Consider the following 21062-nt stretch of genomic DNA (forward strand, 5'->3'; position numbering starts at 1 on the left):
TATTTTACACGGGGCAACATTGTTCTTTTGTAGCAGTGAAGGGGGAGTGGAGCAATCTGATTCTTGTGAACTCGGCTCCTCCCATCGCTGCGGCTGCGCACTTCAATTTTTCACTCCGTTTTTTTCTTCTTCTTATTTTTCACTCCTACTCTGGCTTCCGGACGCCAAGATAGACCGCTGCCGCCGAATTTAAAGAGACAGGCGATAGTTATTTTAAATACGTAAAACGACAACCATTGTCTCCGAGCTTACAGACCGACCCTTCGTGCTTTCGTTTGCTTTATTCGACCGTGATGTTCAGTCAAAGTCGCAGCGAGTAGTAGCTTGTCTGTCATCACTCTCCACTCTGCTGGGTTTCCCGTCTTTTTTGCCTGCTTTTTCCCCTCTCTCTCCCTCTCTCTCTGCTCGTCGAGACTGTCCAGCTAGGCAAAGTAGGGTTTGCTCGCTGGCAGGCTGGCTTCCCGACCGAGAAGACGGTTTGTCGCCTAGCCAACAACTGGAGGTAACGCCGAAGCTTCCCTCGCAAGTTGTGGTAGCGGCTCTCGAGCCTCCCTACGCCGGGGATATAATGGCGAAGATTCAGGCGCACAGCACCGCCAAGCAAATAAACCAAATTCAAGACAAGCCTTATGTGATAACACAAAAGCAAGTGCAGCAGCAGCACTTCCAGAAGCTCAAGGTAAGAGGACAACGGACGAGATGAGAGAAAAGTGTCGGTGTCTCAACCATTTTGTTGCTCCGGGTTTACCGTCGAGAGTAGTGAAAGGAACGGTTGGCTAACGGTAGTTAGCTTACTGGGCTAATAATAAAAGTAATTCATCGCTGACCAGCACAAGACTGACATGTAGGTTTGGACGTGGAAGCTGTTTTTCTTCAACAAATGCGTAACTCGCACTCGGGGGACTCAGTTTGTTTTACTTTTTTATTTATTTTTCAGTATTTACGCCATCAGCGGCAGCTGCTGTGAGCAAACATTTAGTCTGAGCTCGGTTGTGGGAAGTTCCTCCTTGTTGGATTTTTTTCAGCCAGCTCGAACAAAGTGGAGGACGTAAGCCAGGCCAGCCAAGAAAAGGCTACTTCGGTTGATTAGCAGCTTCGTTTTCACATGTCTTTGTGGCTGCGGTGTTTTATTAAATCGGTTTGCTCCTGCCGACACAATACAGTTGGCCAGGAACCAGCGGGGACTGAACGTATTGTGTAAATGTGTATGCGGGTGGGTGTAGTTGGTGTTAGGGGACTTATTATGGCTAACATTAGCCGCAATAACCCTCTTTAGACTGTTTGTTACAAAGCTTTGCTTTTTTATTTCGAGGTAGTTTAGGTTTATCAACGTTTAATCAATGCTTTTTTTTAAAAAAAAAACAAAAAATGCCTATTTGTTTAACATATTAATTTGGTTGGTTTGCAGCTTTCTAACATACCAACTATGCACAAGGTTATTCTGAGTGCTTTGCAAAAAAAAAAAAAAATAAAGATTGCATTGCTGCTCGAGTTAAGCCATTACATATGAGAAATAAAGCAATAGAAATGCATATTTAAAACAAAAGCCTTAGTACGTCAGTTTGTAACTATTGTCTTTACAAGACATTTACAGTAAAATTACAGTATTTTTAGCCTTGATTTTACTTGGATTAAGTAAATGCATGGTCATGTGAGTGATTAGTTTACAAAATCTATTGTAACAAACTATAGCATGCATCATAAATCAATAAACATGGGTATGATAACTGATAATCATTTCAATCATTTTATAATCATGATAATCATTTTATTTAGATAAACATTAGTAGAGTCTAAAGTTGGCGGTTGGGTTATTGTATTCAATTATTATAAATTATTTAGCAGGAACTTGTACAGGACTTTTGAACTAAATAGTGGACCTGTTATTGCCTTTAACACCATAACGGATAAAAGTATTTACATATTTTGGTTTATCTGAAAAGTATTATTAAAACTGTGCTGAGACCATTCTATAAGTGTTAAGCTATTCTGCACCATTTGCACACAATAGAATTCAAAGTGCAATAGAATTAAAAAAAGGAAAGTTTATTTTAAATTAACATGATTAGTACTAAATAATGGTTGAGAAAATGCACAAAATGTGAAAATGAACAAAACAAAAAAAATCAGATGGATATTAGAGATTTGTGTTTAAGATCTTTTGCTTGGATGAAAAAATGGTCTTGATCTTTTTACTCCTGTACTTGATGTTGGATCAACTGTCAAAAGACCTTCAATACATTCTTCTCTTGTTGCATTTCTTAGAGGAAAACAAAAATCATATTTGGTCAAAATAAGTGTTGGTACACAAGAAACAAAAAAATAGAAACTATCTTTATGAGCCAGAAAAAGCCTAATTGGTGCATCTGTAGTGGAGTCCATGGACCCTGGATGTCTCAGGTTTACAGCGAGGTGGTTTCAGAGGTGAGATAAATGTAAACTGTAAATGCTGTCTCCCTTTTTAAACCTGGGAATGCTGAGTAAACGTGTCCTGGATGACCTGAGAGATCTCAAAGAGGCATATCTGAATTCTTTTTCTGGATTTTTAATATCAATCCTTAAAGTGCTGTGCTCACTGGGCTCTATTTTCTTTGTGTTGATCAGGATTCTAGCAGAACGATTTTAGATCAAAAGCAGTGAACACATCTAAAGAAACTGACTTTATTTGAACCCACTGGAATTAAAGCATTCTCACAATCTTTTTATGGTTGTAGTTGGTTCATTTAATAAAAGATGAGGTTTTTGAAATTTAATCTGAAAAAATTTCGTGCAGTTTTTTAAAATTTAGTTCTGTCCCAATTGTCTATAACATCTGTCACATTCACTTCACCATTAGCACACATGTATATATTGTGACTATAATTTACACATCTGTTTGAGACTAATTGTGTTTTTCTCCCTTCTGCCTGTTTTTTCTGTATTTAGGTTGAAGATGCCTTGTCATATCTGGACCAAGTCAAAATTCGCTTTGCGAACGACCCTGGCATATATAATAAGTTTTTGGACATCATGAAAGAATTCAAGTCACAGAGGTATCACTGATGATACATCCAAATAGGTTAAACTTGTGTATTTTAAGCTTTAAATGTTATGTAGTTAACTTGTAATCGATGCAGTTCTTGTTTGTCTCCAGTGCTCTATGTCCAAGCAGGACTAATTTGACTAGTTAGGGTTTTTAGTTGACCTCAGCTTCTAGGGACATTGTTATTGTCACCAACTAAAAACTTTGGAAATCATTCATACAAAAACAAGAAATCTGCAGTATGGACTCCAAATCTAATCTGCACTGGAAAATTAGCTTCTTCCTTGCCTCACTAGTTTTTCTGCCCATTCTTTGATATTGTCTTTTCGTGAAGGCTTCTTTATATGAAGCATTTATTATTTCCCACAACAGCTGTTTGCAACAGTCTTTTTAGATAATGTTTAATCCTTAAATCATACCATCTGTTTTTATAAACAACTCAGTGTTGCAAATGACACTCAGTCTTTTTTAAGACAGCATGTATGTTAATCAAAATAATTAATATGAAATACGACTGTCAGCTTTCACGTCTTCTGGCATCTTTCCGGATGACAAAAGTTTAAAATGAGCTTTAAGGAATCTTAAGTGAAATCAAAAACTAAACAATTTTGCAGGTAAAACACTAATGTCTGGTTTACACGGCAAGATTTTAAGAGACCCCACACACGACAAAAGATCTTGGGTATAACAGATTTGGTTGCAAAGTCGGGGGTGTCAATCCACATGGCAGGATCGACACCACTGCCATGAGTGAACCGATTTCACTTGCCAACATTCAGATTTCAGACGGAAAATCTCGCAAAATGTCTCAACGCGCAAACGCGAGTTCAGAGAAAACAAATATGGAAGAAGCAATGTTTAATAAACTAAAAAAGACATCCCTGATGTCTACTGGACTTTCTGGTGTGACATGGCAGGGTTTTAATCTTCTGTACTTCAGTTTCCCCTCCATATTTCCATCACCTTGCTTTCTGATTGGCTCCTTGTCACACTTCAATAAGGCCAAGACAATCCAACATGTTGAATATTCTAGATTTTTAGATCGGAGCAGTCCTAATGTCTTTCAGAGCAGACCAGGTCACTCTTACACACCACACACTGCAGGAATATCTCTTGAGATCATCTTCTGAGTCATTACAATAATTGGGGCGTCCTTAAGATTGCTGGAAGTGGAAAATCAGGACATGAATTGGCATTAAAATCTTGGTGTGTGAGTTAGACAAAAATTAGAATGTTTCATACCGACTCTTTGCTTCTGTAACTGTCTATCAACTGACCTTGACTAAAGGTGATCAGTAAGTGCTTTGGCGCTTCTATACTTTCCTGTTATGATTTTAAATTATTGTTACCAGCTGTGGCCTAGTAATATTTACACATTATCATTTACATACAAGTTGCTTTCCTGACCAGCCTTCAGTCCCTTTTTTAAAGCTTCAATCAAATTCAGTTATTGTAACAGAGATGAATCTTCAATCACTTCAGTTTTCTTTAGCAGTATCTTGTAATATTGTATGATAAGCAGTGACTGCGAGAACTCTGGTTTACTGACAGCGTTAACGATCACCCAAATGTTGCATAAAGTCCAAAATCTGTAGTTGTGAGGAACGCTCATGTAAAAATACTGCTTCTCTGGCATATTGACAGAGCTGTTAGATGATTGCTTTCTTTGCTTAGTTAGTTTGCTTGAATGTTAACACCCAAGAATCATCTGTTTGCTTTAGTGATAATCACTGGTTTTTTAGAAAGTGCCCTACTCTAATTATGTACCAGTTCATTTTAAAATAGATAATTTATCTTAACTATTTTAAACTAAACTATGCTTTTTAGAACCCATTTGTTTTTATGTTTAGGAGAAGTTGATTATTATTGCCAGCTACATTATCATGTTTGTTTTATTTCTTAAATAGCATCGACACACCGGGGGTTATAAACAGAGTGTCACAACTATTTCATGGGCACCCAGACCTCGTTTTGGGCTTTAATGCCTTCCTGCCACCAGGCTACCGAATAGAGATCCCCAAGAATGGGATGGCTTTCCTTCAGTCGCCATTCACTACACAGGTAAGACATCCTTTATCTCCTAAAACCCCAAAGACATTATATATCTGTAGTTTTGGCTCTGTACTCCTCTGTTAAAAGGTCCTTAATGTTTAAGTCCAGAGAACTTTTAAATTTCTGGAAGGATTTGGGTGGGCTAAAGTAGAACTTACAGTAAAATGTACCATGAAACTTTCCTTTTTAGGGGATAAAATAGGTAACAGGATTGAAGTGCCACCTCTTCCTACCCGTTAGGCATGAACAAGCTCTGTAAAAGTCACATAATCCTAAATGTGTTATATGTGACTCCCATATTCAACGTGTAGCAAACAATTAATGCATGAAAAGCTATTAATTTCGGATAGTTCAGTTTCATCCCTACTGGCTGCCAGAGGGTGGTGCTGAATGTTCCTTTTGCCCAGAAAATAATAAAACCAACAATCCTGACAATACAGATCATTTTAGGGTTTTAAACATCATTAATAGGAATTTATTGTGATGATAATTGGAATTCTTATAAGAAATTTATCACAATAAATGATAAACAATGCAATAAATGCCCACCATTACATAGCATACTCAATTATCGTTTTATATTTCTGCATGCTGAAGCTATGATTGTACTTCCTTTTCTCAGACTCCTAAATAAGCTACATTTTCATTTCTAAGAATTAAAATAATTAATCTGATTAATCTAAACCTGTCATGTTATAATGTTATTGTCTCATCAAAAACATACCTGGAGTATTGCTCTCATTCTTTAATGCATGTCTGAGAAATCCTTGAATCTCTAGTGGCAGCCATTCAGGTTTGTAAAACACTTGAGGGAACGAAGCACCACCTTCCATGTGCAACTCTTCGTCAGAGCTGCAGTACCAAGCCGAACTTACAAAGCACTTCTTCCCGGTGCCTCTCCCACTCAGCTCCTTCAAACCAGCAGCAGCAATTAGTTAACACTTGGGGAACTGAGCGTCTGCTGCTCTTATTGAGCTACTTCTTAGTCCAGTGCTCTGATGAATGTTTGTAAACGCTTAATAGAGGAATGTTAATGTGCTGAATATCGGAAAGAGCACCAACTCTTTCCGACACAGAGGCCCAATTTAAAGACATTCAATTACAAAGTCAAATTTATTTTAAGTCATGTTTGATACATATAGGATTTTTCTAACAACTGAATGTGATGATTCATTTCTATTAATCTTTTCTGCAGGTGTCTCCCGGACAGCCTGCAAAGAGTCTGACCACTCCTGCAGTGGCTGCCACCTCAGGTAGTGTCCCTGCTGCTCATTCAGAAGCAGGACCAGCCCAAACCAGTGACACCAAGGCGGCCTCATCAGACAACCCATCTTCAACCTCAGCAGGACCCTCAGAGCCTCCCAGCAAACTTTCTCTTCCCCTGATGAGCAAAGAGGGCCACAGTCAGGCCACCACCTCGTCTATCTCCCCCCCTGCTTCAGAGACGAGCCCCGTAGAGTTCGACAGTGCCATTAGCTACGTAAACAAGATTAAAAACCGTTTCCTGGACCACCCTGAGATTTATAGAGCCTTCCTAGAAATCCTTCATACATATCAGGTACCAAATATTAAGACATGTTGTGGTTACTGAGTGGCTGTATTTATTATCCTGTCCTGTTCCACCTCATAGATTTGAGCACTTACTGGTTGTTTTAAAACCTGACTACTGTTGCTCTGGTATTTCAGGAATTAATTATGTACTCCGTTACTTTGTGTTAATTTTTAAAACGGAACCAAACATAACTCATTCCAGAAAACGGAAGCACAACAACAGCTCAGCTAGTAGTAACCGTGATATGTAGCCGGACTAAAGTATTAAACTTTCCTCTGGTTCTACTCCTCCAAAACACCACAGAAGGAGCAGCTGGAGGTGAAGGAGAGTCGAGGCGGCCGAGGCAGCAGCGGGATGACCGAAGATGAGGTGTTTTCCAAAGTTGCCAGTCTCTTCAAGGGACAAGAGGACCTACTTGCTGAGTTTGGACAGTTCCTGCCTGATGCCAAGAGATCACTGGTAGGTCTAGCAAAAATAGACACAGATAAATACTAATCCACTGTTGAAGCAGATAGTAGCTTAATATTTTTTGATAGTTTTCACCCTGTCTTTCCAGCATTATCATAGTTATCTTCAAATAATCTAAAAAATGTTGGTAGTTTTAACTTAAATTTGTTTTGCCGTTTTTCATTCATTTTTTTCTTTTTAAATTCAAATTTGTTCTTATTTTGTGTTCAGGCTAAGGAATTGATTAGTTAATTAGTTACAAAGAAATAAAGATTCATTTAGGACTTCAAACATCCATGCCCCGACATTCAGCCTTTCCTCCAACACGTCAAAGAAAATGTCTCATGAATTTGGCTTATTGTTTGCTTTTACTACAAACCGTCAAGAGTTAATATTTAACAATGTACAGATTAAAAATAACTTTTAATTGTTGCCTAAAACCTTTGATCAATAGGTTTTAGGTTAAACTTCCTGCATGCAACAAAGCTGACTTGCATGCCAAAGGCAAATAGGCCAATAAGTCATCAACATTATTTCCTAATGAAGTTATACTGTGAAGAAAGTTAAGTTATGTTTAATTTTATTTAGGTCTTTAAATTTAGATCATAATTGTTTTAAAAATCTCTTTAAAAATTGTTTAACCTCCTGAGACTGGCAGAATCCACTACTTTTTGATCTATTACATTTCCTGTATAATGTTAGCTTCTTTTGCACTTGTACTAAATATGTACTGGAAAAATTTTTTACTGTACCATTAATTTGAAGAGTTTTGATTGAGCTCCTGGTTTTTGTTTCTGCTCCCTGTCATGTAGTTCACAGGGAGTTCCCTGACAGGAGGGAAAGAGCAGGTGAAAAAGTCAGAGGAAGAAGACCCGATAACCAAACAGAACAAGAAGAGGCCCAGACCATTGCTGATGCATATGTCCCCACTGCTTAAGGTAAACTTTCTGTGCTGATGAAGTTCTCCTGGCGATTCACAAATTAATTGCTTTTTTTAATCTGTGAATGCTTAAAAAATGTTTTGTTTTACAAAAAATTGCAACACTGAAGCTGTAGCTCTAATATTCTTTCCAAAAGGCTGTGCAGCTTTTTATTCTGGCAACAAGTTTGGGATGACATATTTACAAAATCTCCTGTTTTATACAGAGTTTACAGAAGTAACTGAGATGAGTTGAACAAAAAGCAGTAGGACACATTAAAGTTCAGTTGTCTTATTTTTACTCAGAAAAAGATGAAGTATCCCTGCGCCAAAGATCAGTCCTTTGGTTCTGTTGGGAAACATGGTGTCTTAAGAGAATTCTCCTTTTTTGATAAGGTAAGGTACCGGATTTCATGAGTTTTTGTTAGATTTTGCTTTGTTTTTTCTTCTCATTTGGCTGATCGGTTTTGCTTTTTTTTATTTATGTATTAATTCTTTTAATTCTTTTTGTTACATCCCCATTTGTTCAGGTGCGTCGCCTGTTTAAAAGCCAGGAAGTGTATGAGAACTTCCTGCGATGCATTGCCTTGTTCAACCAAGAAGTGGTTTCTGGGGCAGAGCTGCTACAACTAGTGACTCCATTCCTGGGGTGAGTGGCTAAAAATATGGATAAATAAAATTGGAAGATAAGAAAGATGCCCACTATCCAAGTGTTGATGTATTTTAAAAAATGTAGTCCGTTTTTACAACAACTTAGAACTAAACATAATTATATCTATAAATTAATTTTCACACTGTGATATTCATACTTTGTAAATTTGCATAAACTTAATTTAGAGGACTGTGATGACTATCGTTGGGTAATTAAAATCCTGTCGTATCTAGAATGTTTTCAGTCCTTCATCTCGACTTCTCTCTCCATACATCACATCTTACAGGAAGTTTCCTGAGCTGTACTCTCAGTTCAAGTCATTTCTGGGGGACAAAGAGCTCTCTCATGCTGTGTCGGGGCTCGCTGATCGTTACATGGAAGGAGGAGGGGGCAGAGAAGTGGATTATGCCTCTTGTAAACGCCTGGGTTCGAGCTACAGAGCATTGCCCAAGACCTATCAGCAGCCAAAATGCAGTGGGCGCACTGCTCTTTGCAAAGAGGTACAATCAGAAGTCGTCATAGTTTTATTCTGTTTAATTCTTCTTTTTCTCGCATAAAATATTGTAAATTCTGATTAAATACCGTTTGCAAGTGCAAATCTTTGATTATAGATTAATAATCTTTTCTATCTGTGCATGTTCAGGTCTTAAATGACACCTGGGTTTCATTCCCCTCCTGGTCGGAGGACTCGACCTTTGTTAGCTCAAAGAAGACTCCATATGAAGAGCAACTGCATCGCTGTGAGGATGAAAGATTTGAGGTGACCATAATATTTATTGTAAAATGTTTTTAGTTTTTTTAAATGGAGCATTTGAGTTTTATCTATTTGCAGGATAGGTATTTTGAAAGATCTCAATATTAAACTCCATGGTTGCAAAACATATGACTGTGTCTCATCTAAATGCTCCGTCTGTCACATTTTGTCACACTTGTAGTTGGACGTTGTGCTGGAGACGAATTTGGCCACCATCAGGGTGTTGGAGAGCGTACAGAAGAAGCTGTCTCGCCTGTCACCAGAGGACCAGGAAAGATTCAGATTAGATGACTGCTTGGGTGGCACCTCTGAGGTCATCCAGCGCCGTGCTGTCTATCGTATCTATGGCGACAAGGCCCCTGAGATCATAGAGGGACTGAAGAAGAGTCCCGCTACCGCTGTGCCTGTGGTGCTTAAGAGGTTTGTCTTTTTATCTTCTAACTTCAAGGTTTTTTTTTTTACTAATCTTTTCTAAAAGTTCAACATCTTCTACAGCAACATGCATTGTTACTCACATTGTAGGATTGTTATCTACGCTAATGAACATCTCATACTCGCGGTTTTGGATGTTTGTACTACATGCTGTGGGAGCTTGAATCAACTTAAGTGCTGATTTGTAATATTTTTATGTTGGTGCCAAGTAGAGCTGTGCAATATCTCAATCACTAAGGACTTCTTGTATAAAATATTTGGTAAGATACTATATACTCTCTGACTATAACGCTGTGCATTATAATAGGCCTGTTGAAAGGACTGCAACTGATTTTAAGCGACCCCTGATGTGTATCTTAAGTGACTGAGATCCTGTAACTTATAGAGTGTGGTTGGGACTTAATTATTTTTGGGGGGGGGGGGGGGGGGGGGGGAAGAAAATTTGCATAATTTTAAAAATATTATTATTATTTTCTTGTAATACATGAAAACAATCAACTACAAAGAAAAATGACCAGGTCCAAAACTATCTGTCTGGTTTTTTCTTTGGGAGAATATGAAGAAATCTCTGCCTAAACGCTCTTAAGTATCAGTCCTAGCTCAAAGCAACTCTGCATTTGTTCTGTTCTCTTGTATGGAGAACTGAAAGCCCATAGCAAACATTTTCCAAATGCTTTAATATCTGGTTGCACACCTAATATTTATTACTGTGTGTTTCATACAATGCATCACTGTTATGTTTTTCACTATTCAGGTTGAAAGCGAAGGAAGAGGAGTGGAGAGAGGCCCAGCAGGGTTTCAACAAGATTTGGAGAGAGCAGTATGAGAAAGCCTACCTGAAGTCCCTGGACCACCAAGGAGTGAACTTCAAGCAGAATGACATGAAGGCCCTGCGGTCAAAAAGTCTCCTCAATGAGATTGAAAGCATCTATGATGAGGTAAACCCCCTGAGGTCTTGATTAACGTTTAAAGAAACATCCAACAGACTTGTTTTGTTTACATTTTTGAGGATGACTGACTTCTTATTCTTGTTTATTTTAAAGTTGACTGACTTCTTATTCTTGTTTATTTTAAAGTTGACTGACTTATTATTATTGTTTATTTTTAAGTTGAGCTTTCCCACTCGTTTTTTCCTACACATAAGATGAAAAATCATCATTTAGGAAATTATCACGGCACGTCTTTAATTAAAACCATGGCTCTTGAATGCAAGTGATAATTTCAGACATGAAACTTCACAGCCATGTAACTGAACTTCTTGATGGTTTTATCATTTTCTATTCTTTCTGTACATTTGGTAAGAGCAATTTAATAATAAAAAAGGGAAAACTGGGCTGTTTTCCATCCATCCATTTTCGAACACTCTTGTCCCTACTGGGGTCGGGAGAGGTGCTGGTGCCCATCTCCAGCTAACGTTCCGGGCAACAACAATCACGCACACACACACACCTAAGGAGAATTTAGAATCAACTAATTTTAATTAACCTAACAGTCATGTTTTTGGACTGTGGGAGGAAGCCGGAGTGCCCGGAGAGAACCCACGCATGCACAGGGAGAACATGCAAACTCCATGCAGAAAGACCCCGGGCTGGGAATCGAACCCAGGACCTTCTTGCTGCAAGGCAACAGTGCTACCAACTGCATCACTGTGCAGACTGGGCTGTTTTATTTTCACAAATTTATCACACATATGAAACCTGTTATAAACACACTGCAAAAACACAAAATCTTACAAGTATTTTTAGTTTCTTGTGCAAATGTGTTTGTACACTTGAAATAATCTAAAACTAACATACAAGTACATTTTCAGCAAGATAAAGGACCTTGTTTTAAGTCTATAATGTCTTAATATTAGTAAAGTAGTAGTTCAATTGGCAGATTATTTTACTTGGGAATAATGTCGTTAGAAGGGAAATAATCTGACAGTGGAACTGTCACTTGTTTGCTTATTTTTAAATCAATATTAATTATTGACATAAAACAAGCTTCTATGTCATCCTGAAAGGTCACTTGTACGTTAGTTTTGCCTTGTTTCAAGTGTACTTATTTGTGTACTTTGTGTTTTTGCAGTGCACCACTTTTATCTTCCTCACTATCTCTTATTGAACTCTTTTTCCTTCTTTCCAGCGTCAGGAGCAGAGCACAGAAGAAGGAGGTGTTGGTCATCAGAGCCGTAATGGTTCGGGCTCGTCATCTTCCAGCGAGCCTCACATGATGTTCACATATGAGGACAAGCAGATCCTGGAAGACGCCGCCTCCCTCATCATCTACCACGTTAAACGGCAGCCCACCATCCACAAGGACGACAAGGACCACATTAAGCGCATCATCCAGCACTTTGTTCCCGACCTCTTCTTCTCTCGCCGCGGTGAGCTCAGTGATACAGAAGAATGGACCGATGAGGAGGCGGAGCCTGAGGATGGGGCAGAAAGAGGGGGCGGAGCCTCTGCACCACCAACAGCAGCAGCTGGAGGAGGAAGCGGCCATCCGAACAATGCGTCAGGGGGATCAGCAGCAGCAGCAACATCAGCAACAACCACCACAGGAAGTCAACCACCATTACAGCCAGCTCAGAACCAGAACCAGTCCCAACTGCAGCAGCAACTCAACGGTGAGTCCAGGAGGAGGCGCTGCAGTCCATCTCAGCCTACTGACATTGAGCCCTCCAGCACATCCAGTAGCACGAACCAACCTGCAGTGACGGCTTCCTCCACCCCTGGCTCTACTCCCATGGAGGCGAGCTCCAGTGCCGTAGGAGAAAAAGTGGACCTCCGCGACCCTGAAGCAGAACACCAGAAGGAGCTGGATGGCGTCTATAACCTCTTCTTTGTAAACAACAACTGGTATTTCTTTTTGCGGCTGCACCAGACTCTGTGTTCGCGGTTGCTGCGGGTTTACCGGCAAGCTGAACGGCAGCTGCTGGAGCACCGAGCGGAGCAGAGCCGGGAGAGGCTGCTGATGGCGGAGGGGAGGAGGGAGAAGGCGTGTGACCTGGCCATGGAGCTTCGCCTCAAACAGCCCAGTAAGTATTTGTCAGTGCAAGGAGGAGGTTAGGACTACTCTTTACTGATTTATCAGCACCAATTTCTTTAGTTATGGGAGATTAATGATCGGCTGATACTTGCATGTGAAGCTGATCTTATCCCCTGATGTTATCTACCTCAGCAAAGGTCTAAAAATCAACCAGTTTCCTTTTCTGCTCCCCTATGAGAGAGGCTTGACTGTTAGCCCCACCCACCAGGTCATGTTGCACGTTCGCAGTTAACAATAGTCACCCCAACTTAGAAACTTTCTTGCTATATTTAGCAACATTTCAGACCAAAAAAATGGTATTGGGCAAAATCGGAATCGGCAGGTCAACCTTTTAAAAAGCTGTAATCTGGGACCGGCCAGAAAACTGCAATCGGTGCACTCCTAGTTAGGGTTTACGCGTGACTCAAATTTGAGTGGCTGTTTCTATTTATTCTTATAAAATCCTTTACCTAAGCAGCATTAGCCACGCTTGATGTAAAGAAAATTTGAATCTAACAAACTCTGGATCTAAAGGTAGGTTTGAATCAGATTTCCTGCTGTTCATGTGATCATATGATGGCAGACGATGCAGTCTGGAAATGATTGGGATTTAATTTAGGTCATTTCCAGATCTGAAAGGACGAAAGATCTTTATTCCCGGTCCCTTGTACCAGATTATGCATTTTTTTCTGTTATTAAAAATATAAATATGTACGTATCTGGCCTAAAAGGCCTAATTGAACCTTTCTGTTTGTGCTTTAAAAATGGGTTAAAAAGACTGAAGACTGGGAGTTTAAGCATGAAAAGGCATGGATCCTACATAGACATGCATAAATAACATTGACATCACCCAGTAATTTTTTAACAAATCTGTATTGGTACGATAAACTGGGCTGATATTAACAGCAATATTTATGTCACTGTTAATATGGTTGCCATTTATTTCTGGAGGGAGAGGATGTTGGTCATGTGGTCTTTGTTTGGTCATGTGACGGTGATGCAGTGCAGGATCAGTGGTTTGGTTGTTTTTTTTTTTCCAAGGTATCAAATTGGTAGTGAAATATTGCCTATAAGTGATATTTTTTATTGGCCATAACATCAATATTAATATTGAATACCAATATCTGCTCAAATCTTCCTATTTGTGCATCCCTAATCTTAAAACGAATAGAATAGAATAGAATTCAACTTTATTGTCATTGCACTGTCACAAGTACAAGCAACGAGATGTAGTGTGTGGAAGCTGGTTAAATGGAGCTTCACACTTGTTCTGTTTGACTTGTTTGTGTTCAGAAAGTGAAAGTCAGACGGCAGTGTCAGTTGAGCAATGTATCTAGTAGTCACCATTTATAGACCGACTCGTCTCTCTAAATTAATTGAGGTCAAATGTACAGGTGGGGCTGCGTTGACCATGACAGGCCATTTGCTTACTCTTGTTTACCCTGCTGCAATATTTTGAGAAAAGCAAGACTGTAAGTAACGATGAGCTGTCCAGGAGGTGAAAATTGTTGTTGGATTATAGAGAACTGAGATAATCTCTGGATGTTTGGAACTGGATCAGATAGGTCAAAGGGTAAAGCGATAACATATTTTACTGTTGATAAATCTGAATCCATAGCTTAACATTTGTTACAGCTGAGCTAACCACTGGTGCTCTGTTACTCTGGGAACATGCAACGCTTAAACCTCGCTTCCTGTCCATTAATATTCACATATGATGGTGGACATGGGAGATAATTTAAAGTTAAACTCTTTCCAGCAAAACATTTTTCTTGTTTAATTTAAGGAGTTTTCCAAACCTTTGAACTTCCTGCTGCCTCTAACTTAAAGTACCAACTCTGTCTGTTCAGCGATTGGGAAAACCTCCATCTGCTTGCTCCCTACTTCAGGCAAACTGGACAATAAATTGAGTACAACTAAATACTAGTACTAGTAGAAATATCCTTTTAAGGTTTTTGAAATGACAAAAGTTAGAGCTATTCATGAAATGGTGCCTTAAAATAAAGTGTAGTTCCTGTAATAGGAAAAAAATACCTAGTTAAATCTGAAGATCTGTTTTAAAACCACCCCAGAATAGATTTGCATATCTGTAAATGTCAACCTTGCAGAACACACACAGCTCTGGGTTTCAGATACACGCCGACTTCTACCGGGAGGGAAATGACTAAGCTGCTCTTGAACAAAACGGTGTGAAAACCCGTAACATCACCTCTTTGTCCACAGGCGAGGTGGAGTTAGAGGAGTACTATCCAGCCTTCCTGGACATGGTGCGCAGTCTCCTGGACGGCAACTTGGACTCCACACAGTATGAAGACACGCTGAGAGAGATGTTCACCATCCACGCCTACATCGGCTTCACCATCGACAAGGTCATCCACAACATCATCCGGCAGGTGATTATGCTTCGCCTCTGTCTTTTAGCTTGGTCTTGTTCCGCTTTGAGGCAGTTGTTCTGTAACTATTCTCCTCTGCCCTCAGCTGCAGCACCTTGTGAGCGACGAAGTGTGTCTGCAAGTGGTGGATCTTTATCTGGCTGAGAGGAAGAGAGGGGCGGCAGGCGGGAACCTGTCCTCCCAGTGCGTCAGAGCAGCTTGGGAGACAAGCTACCAGTGGAAGGCTGAGAGGATCATGGCTGAAGAGAACTGCTTCAAGGTGAGCAGAGTGCTGCTACAGTTAGAGCTAGATAACCCTGAGTGAAACTACAGCAGATTAAAAGTTTTTATTAACAGGCCTTCTTTACTCAAATACCCATAAATACTGCAACAAACTGAATTCAGAAATGGAGTATGCCTGTCTGCAATATATTTTCAGTGTAAATAAAGCCATGTTGTGTATTCCTCTGAGGCTGGTGGGAAAACATTTGTTTTTTTTTTGTTGTTGATTTTTGCCTCTGGCTGAACCAACTGGGTTCATCGACATCCAACTGGGAGGTGAATGTCCACCCCAGTCTCAGATCCATAGTAGTTTTTATCGACTTTTCTTTCAGTATTGAACTCTATTCATCTTTAATGGCTCTTACATCAACTTTGGTCACTTTCCTGTCTTTGCTGATGAAAAGCATCCCCACATCATGATTCTGCCACCTATTGTTTAACTTTAAAGATGGTCTGTTCAGGGTTAGTTTTGTCCAAAAAATTTGTCTTAGAACATCTTGTTCTCCATGTTTGTTGTGTCGCCCCACATGGCCTCTCCACAGTTTCATCCCTGACCTGTTAGCTGCATTTTCCAACTGAGTCTAAATCACACACAAGTGAACTCTACATGCACTGTGTGACGCAAAGCCGACTTTTCTTTGTGCATAAATGTGACCGATATCTGTCTTTTTCCAGGCAGTCTGAACGGCCCAATTCTGATCTCTTCACCCCCTGAAAAACCTCATTTGTGCCGCTTCTGTGTGAGCTACTTATTCGGATATGGATCTGATAGTTTTAAAAGCATCTGCAGTCTGAGCGGTCATCTCGCATTTTTTATGAGTTTTACATCATTGATGTGAGACATCAATGCCTCGGAAAAAGCCAGAAGAAGCAAATCAGCCCATAAATAATGGCTGAAAATTATAATTATGAACTAATGAAAGAAATCTGTGTCAGTGAAGCGCATCGCATCACGATCCCACCACTCCTGGTCCAACCACACATCCAATCAAACTTCTCTGCAGTAGCTCAGTGCTGCACCAAAGGCTAGCACTGTTGTTTGTGCTTTCTTTTTATTAGCTTCCTTTGTGCTGTTATGATTTGGGAACAATACAGCCAGCTCTGAATAACTTTAAAATTGATCCATAGATGGCAGCATCCATTATTACCTCCATAAACACCGTGCTACTGTGATGTGAACCGTGATGATTTCAGCAAAAAATAATTCTGTTGTCCGTTGCCTTGTTTGCCGTTTTTGCGTCTGTCAGATTTATTTACAATCTTATTAATTACTCAAAATTAATGCAGTGAACTCTGGGTCTGAACACATTTATTATTTTAATGTTAAAATAATAAATGTGTTTTTACCATTTTTCCATTTTTTTCTCCCCTCCATTCGTTTGTTGTCTGTTTCTTTCTTTCTTCTTTCCGTTTATGTTTTCCTCCCATCTACCTGCCATAAATTGACGATGAGCTTTTAAATAATAAATATACAAGAATGAAAATGAGCTCTTATTAGTCTGGAACAGTATGCAGTGTTATAGAAGAGTTGTAACCCTGTTAACATTAACTCATGTCTGCAGCACTGAATTAGTGAAACGCATTTCAGCTGGGACGGTTACGAAGGTTGTAATAGCTCAGAGGTTGTTACCGTCGCAGTGGCTGAGCAACCTCTGCAGGAGCAATGCTGTTGTGAGCAAATGAAAACGCATCATCCAGCAGGGCAACTGGGATGGATGAGGTCCTTACAAAAAGGAGAATTTAAATGTTAAAGTTTACTGAAGCATTTTTTAATCGTCTTCTTACTCTGATTTATAATCTTTTGTTTTTCTCAGGTCATGTTTATCCAAAATAAAGGCCAGGTGACGATGGCCCTCGAGCTGCTGGACACCGAGGAAGCTCAGGCTGATGATCCGTTAGATGTTCAGGTAGTCATGCTAATGGATAAACTTCTTTACCCACAGAAAAACAATCCATCTGAAGTTAATGATTAAACATGTGACTCTTGTTTCCATCAGTGCCTGTCGAGCTACATGGAGCAGTTTGTTGGGACAGAGTCCAGTTTGTGCTCCCAGGCAGAAGGTTACTTCTTCAAGCCTGTGTTCCTGCCCAGGTAGGAGCTCCAGAAAAGCACAGGATGTGTTTATTTCACTGCAGAGTATTTCCCTTCTGGTTTGTTGAATAGTTACCAGTAGATAGTTTAACGATTGGCATGGCTTGTTCCTCATACTTATCTGGGGATTAAAGCAGTTCAACTTTTTTTTTAGCCAAAAGGTCTGCTACGTGTGACTAAAAAGTCTACATCAGGATGCGCTTTAAAATGTCTTACTTTTATACATACAACCAGGAATCTACATGCTTTTATCTTACAATTTGGCTGGGAAGCATCGAAACGCTCTGTTTCGTGTATTTGACACTAAAATGTAGTTAATGCAACATTGTGAAAATTTAAGTGATTGAACAGCTGTGTGAACAGTGAGCATCATACAAACCAACTTTGTTTTAAGGCTTCATAAATGTGTTTTGTTGGAAAGGAACCTGCGGCGTTTCCGGCGCTGGCAGGTGCGGCAGGTGGAGGCGATGCGCTGCAGGAGAGAGTGGCAGCGGCAGCTGGCCGTGGAGAACGCCGGCAGTCTGGAGTGTAGGTTCAAACTCAACACTCACAAGATGGTGTTTGTCATGAACTCTGAGGACTACATGTACCGCCGCGGCGCGCTGGTAAAGGCCAGGAAGGTAGGCGCTGCTCCTCACCTTACATACTGCAGACGTCTAATTTACACAGACATGCTGAAGACCCTTTGACCTGTTTCAGCTGCACAGCTTGGTTCCCCTGAAAGGTCCCACCCACTTGCTAGAAGATGTCTGTGTTGAGGTGTCAAAATATTACATTTGAGATACAACTGTTGTTTTTTCTATTCTTCTGAAGTACTTCCTGCTTACATTAGTTGATTATATGATTGGCCCAAAAGTTTAAACAAAACTAGGTTTGAAATGATTTAAGTGACATAAATAACTCGCTGTCATTTATTTAATGTAACTACTTATATTCAAACAATTATTTAATGGAAAACCCCCCATTGCATCAGGTCTATATACCTTCATATTTCTGTCCTTTTATTAACTCGTTCATCCATGCATCTATCCAAGTATTTGTCATCAATCTCTTCCTTGTCGTCTTGGTGATTTTGGAAGATCTCTCATTTAGAAACTGTAAAGATGTTCCTTGGTAAACGATTTTTTACCTTTAAGTTCTAACATCATTCCCTCATCAAAAACATCCCTGGTAAAAAGGTTGTTAAAGGCTAATAGAGGGGGGATGTTGTGACAACTTCCTGAAGGTGGAGTTTCAGAAAGAGCAGGAGTTTTTAAAGAAACAGGGGCCCAATTTTAAGGCTTTATATGATTAAGTCAAATTTCTTCATATTTGATGTATGTGGCATGTTTCTTTTTTTTTTTTAACAACTGAAGGTAACACTGTTACTTGATTATTCTGTAAAACACACAATACTGCCCCTTTAAAAAAATGAGCAGAAGCTGTGGAGGTTTGACCTGAACACTGTGAAGGACGCTGACCGTCTTCCTGCTCTCCTACAGTCGCAGCACCAAGTCGCAGCGTGCCAACACGAACGCTTCGACAAGTGGCACCAAAGCTGGCTGGCCAATCATGTCCCGGCCTCGGCTGAGCGCTCGGTGCAGAACTGGCTGATGGGTGAGGAAGAGGAGGACTTCATACCCTGCAAGACCACCTGCCTGTCCACCGAGCTGAAAGGACAGGCGGTCAACAGATACCAGGTTCATTACAGCAGTAGCAAAGCCCCGTCCTCTCCGTGAAGATCAGCAGGTCGCGCCCTCACAGGTAAATACATGGACTTACAGGACATCTGCACACTAAACAGACATGAACAGCGACAGTCCCATTTCTCCGCCTCCCTCCCACATGTTCACTCATGGATGAATAAAACTGGCAGAAACACTGCGAGTCGGTGAGTGAGCATGCAGAGCGAGGACGAGGACCAACAGACTGAAGTAATCAATGAACGCGAACAGTTTCTGACTGATGCGATCGGTCGGATGCAACTGCACAAACAGAGCTCATCTGCAGCAGATCTATCATCCCGTCTCCTCTGGCGGCTCTAGAGTTCACAGGACTGATGATTGATCAGCGAGAGATCATGGAGTTTGTTTCAGAAATGTGAATGTCCTTTTTTTTTTTTTTTTTTTTAAATGTTGAGTGTAGTTTTTAGCTTCTGAAGCCAGAGAGCCTTCTGCCTGTTGGTTGATTCATGCGTGTTTATATGGAGAGATAATGGTAAATGTTTGTGTGTATGTGTATCCTGCTCTCTACATTTTGTCTGTGAGTCCAGAACAGGCTTTATAACTATAGTATCTACATTATTACTGTATGTGCATATATACAGGGATCCTGTATTTTTATATATGCATCTACACAAGTCGATACATCAGAAGATCATGTGATTCCTGAAAGTATTTGTTGTCAGCCAACCTTGATGTTTGTGCTTTTCTTCTTTTTTTTATTTTTGTATTCTTCCTTTTTGTGTTGTAGCTAAATGAATTATCACCGGGGCAACAAGGAGTGCTTAAATTTAATGGGTTTAATATTAATGAAACAGTCAAATTAAGTACTATTCATGATTTCACAAAACATTTCTTTTGCATTGTTCTCTTTTGCATACTGACATTGAAAATAAAAGCAAAGTATCATCAGTGTTAAAAAGAATGTATAATGTTTATCTTGTATCAGTTATCAGATAATAAACAACCTAGTTGTGACCTTCTTAGACTTGGACTGACGGGTTGTTTGTTGCTCCAGATATTCATTAGTTTGAATGTCACAAAGGAGCTGCAGGAGTAACATGAGATATCGCAGCTGCACTCAAACGTATCATAAAGTACATTATTAGCTTTACTGTACGTCACACATCATACAAACCCATCAGATTTAAAGTCCAATTAATGATTTTATCTTCAGTTATGAAGCAAAGTCTTTTTAAAATACCACATTTTAGTGTTATATTTCTAAATTAGACATTTATTCTTACCAATATATTGAATGAAGGGTGACGGAGAACATTTTTAGCTGGATTAATGCAAAACAAAGGGCGAGTGTGATACAGAGCTATAGACTTGGGCTCTGACTTTAAATAGAAACTGATCATGACAGGTTTTGTCATGATCCTGAAGATTAATTATGAGGAGCTGATTAAAACCGGATAATCTTTAAAGTCTGCAGAACTTTTTCACAGGCAGTTGAATAATTATTTTAGATTACCAGACCGTAACGCGGCTGTTAAAAATAAATAATTTCTGAAGCAGGACAGATGTGACAGACTGAACATGGGAACATTTCTCATGTCTGTTGCTTTTGCATTCATCTTCATTTTTTTTTCATTTGTTCAAGGCAGAATATTGCTGCGTTAGTAGTGAATAATGTCTGGAAGATATGCTGGAGCTGCTTTGCTTCCTCTGGCACAAATGAAGCAAGGCATGTTGATGGAAAGCTGGTTTCAAAGAAGCACGAGGAAATCACAGATGTCTGTGAGGAACCTGAAGCTTCAAACCGGAAAAT

The 21062-nt window shown here is 39.8% G+C and overlaps 1 protein-coding gene across 1 annotated transcript; it reads left to right on the forward strand.

Moving 5' to 3' along the window:
* The first annotated feature begins 148 nt into the window (after positions 1-148).
* Positions 149-20274, forward strand: sin3b (SIN3 transcription regulator family member B). The gene is made up of 19 exons (XM_023339942.1): positions 149-679; positions 2926-3032; positions 4930-5083; positions 6270-6632; positions 6930-7085; positions 7886-8011; positions 8299-8388; positions 8523-8641; positions 8931-9144; positions 9288-9404; positions 9580-9818; positions 10585-10768; positions 11958-12852; positions 15066-15235; positions 15321-15494; positions 17311-17403; positions 17494-17588; positions 18010-18208; positions 19070-20274. The coding sequence occupies exons 1-19, from the start codon at positions 569-571 to the stop codon at positions 19304-19306; spliced, it is 3843 nt and encodes a 1280-aa protein (XP_023195710.1). The 5' UTR covers positions 149-568; the 3' UTR covers positions 19307-20274.
* Positions 20275-21062: the final 788 nt, after the last annotated feature.

The sequence above is a fragment of the Xiphophorus maculatus genome, chromosome 9 (assembly GCF_002775205.1).
Source record: "Xiphophorus maculatus strain JP 163 A chromosome 9, X_maculatus-5.0-male, whole genome shotgun sequence".
NCBI classification, from domain to species: domain Eukaryota; kingdom Metazoa; phylum Chordata; class Actinopteri; order Cyprinodontiformes; family Poeciliidae; genus Xiphophorus; species Xiphophorus maculatus.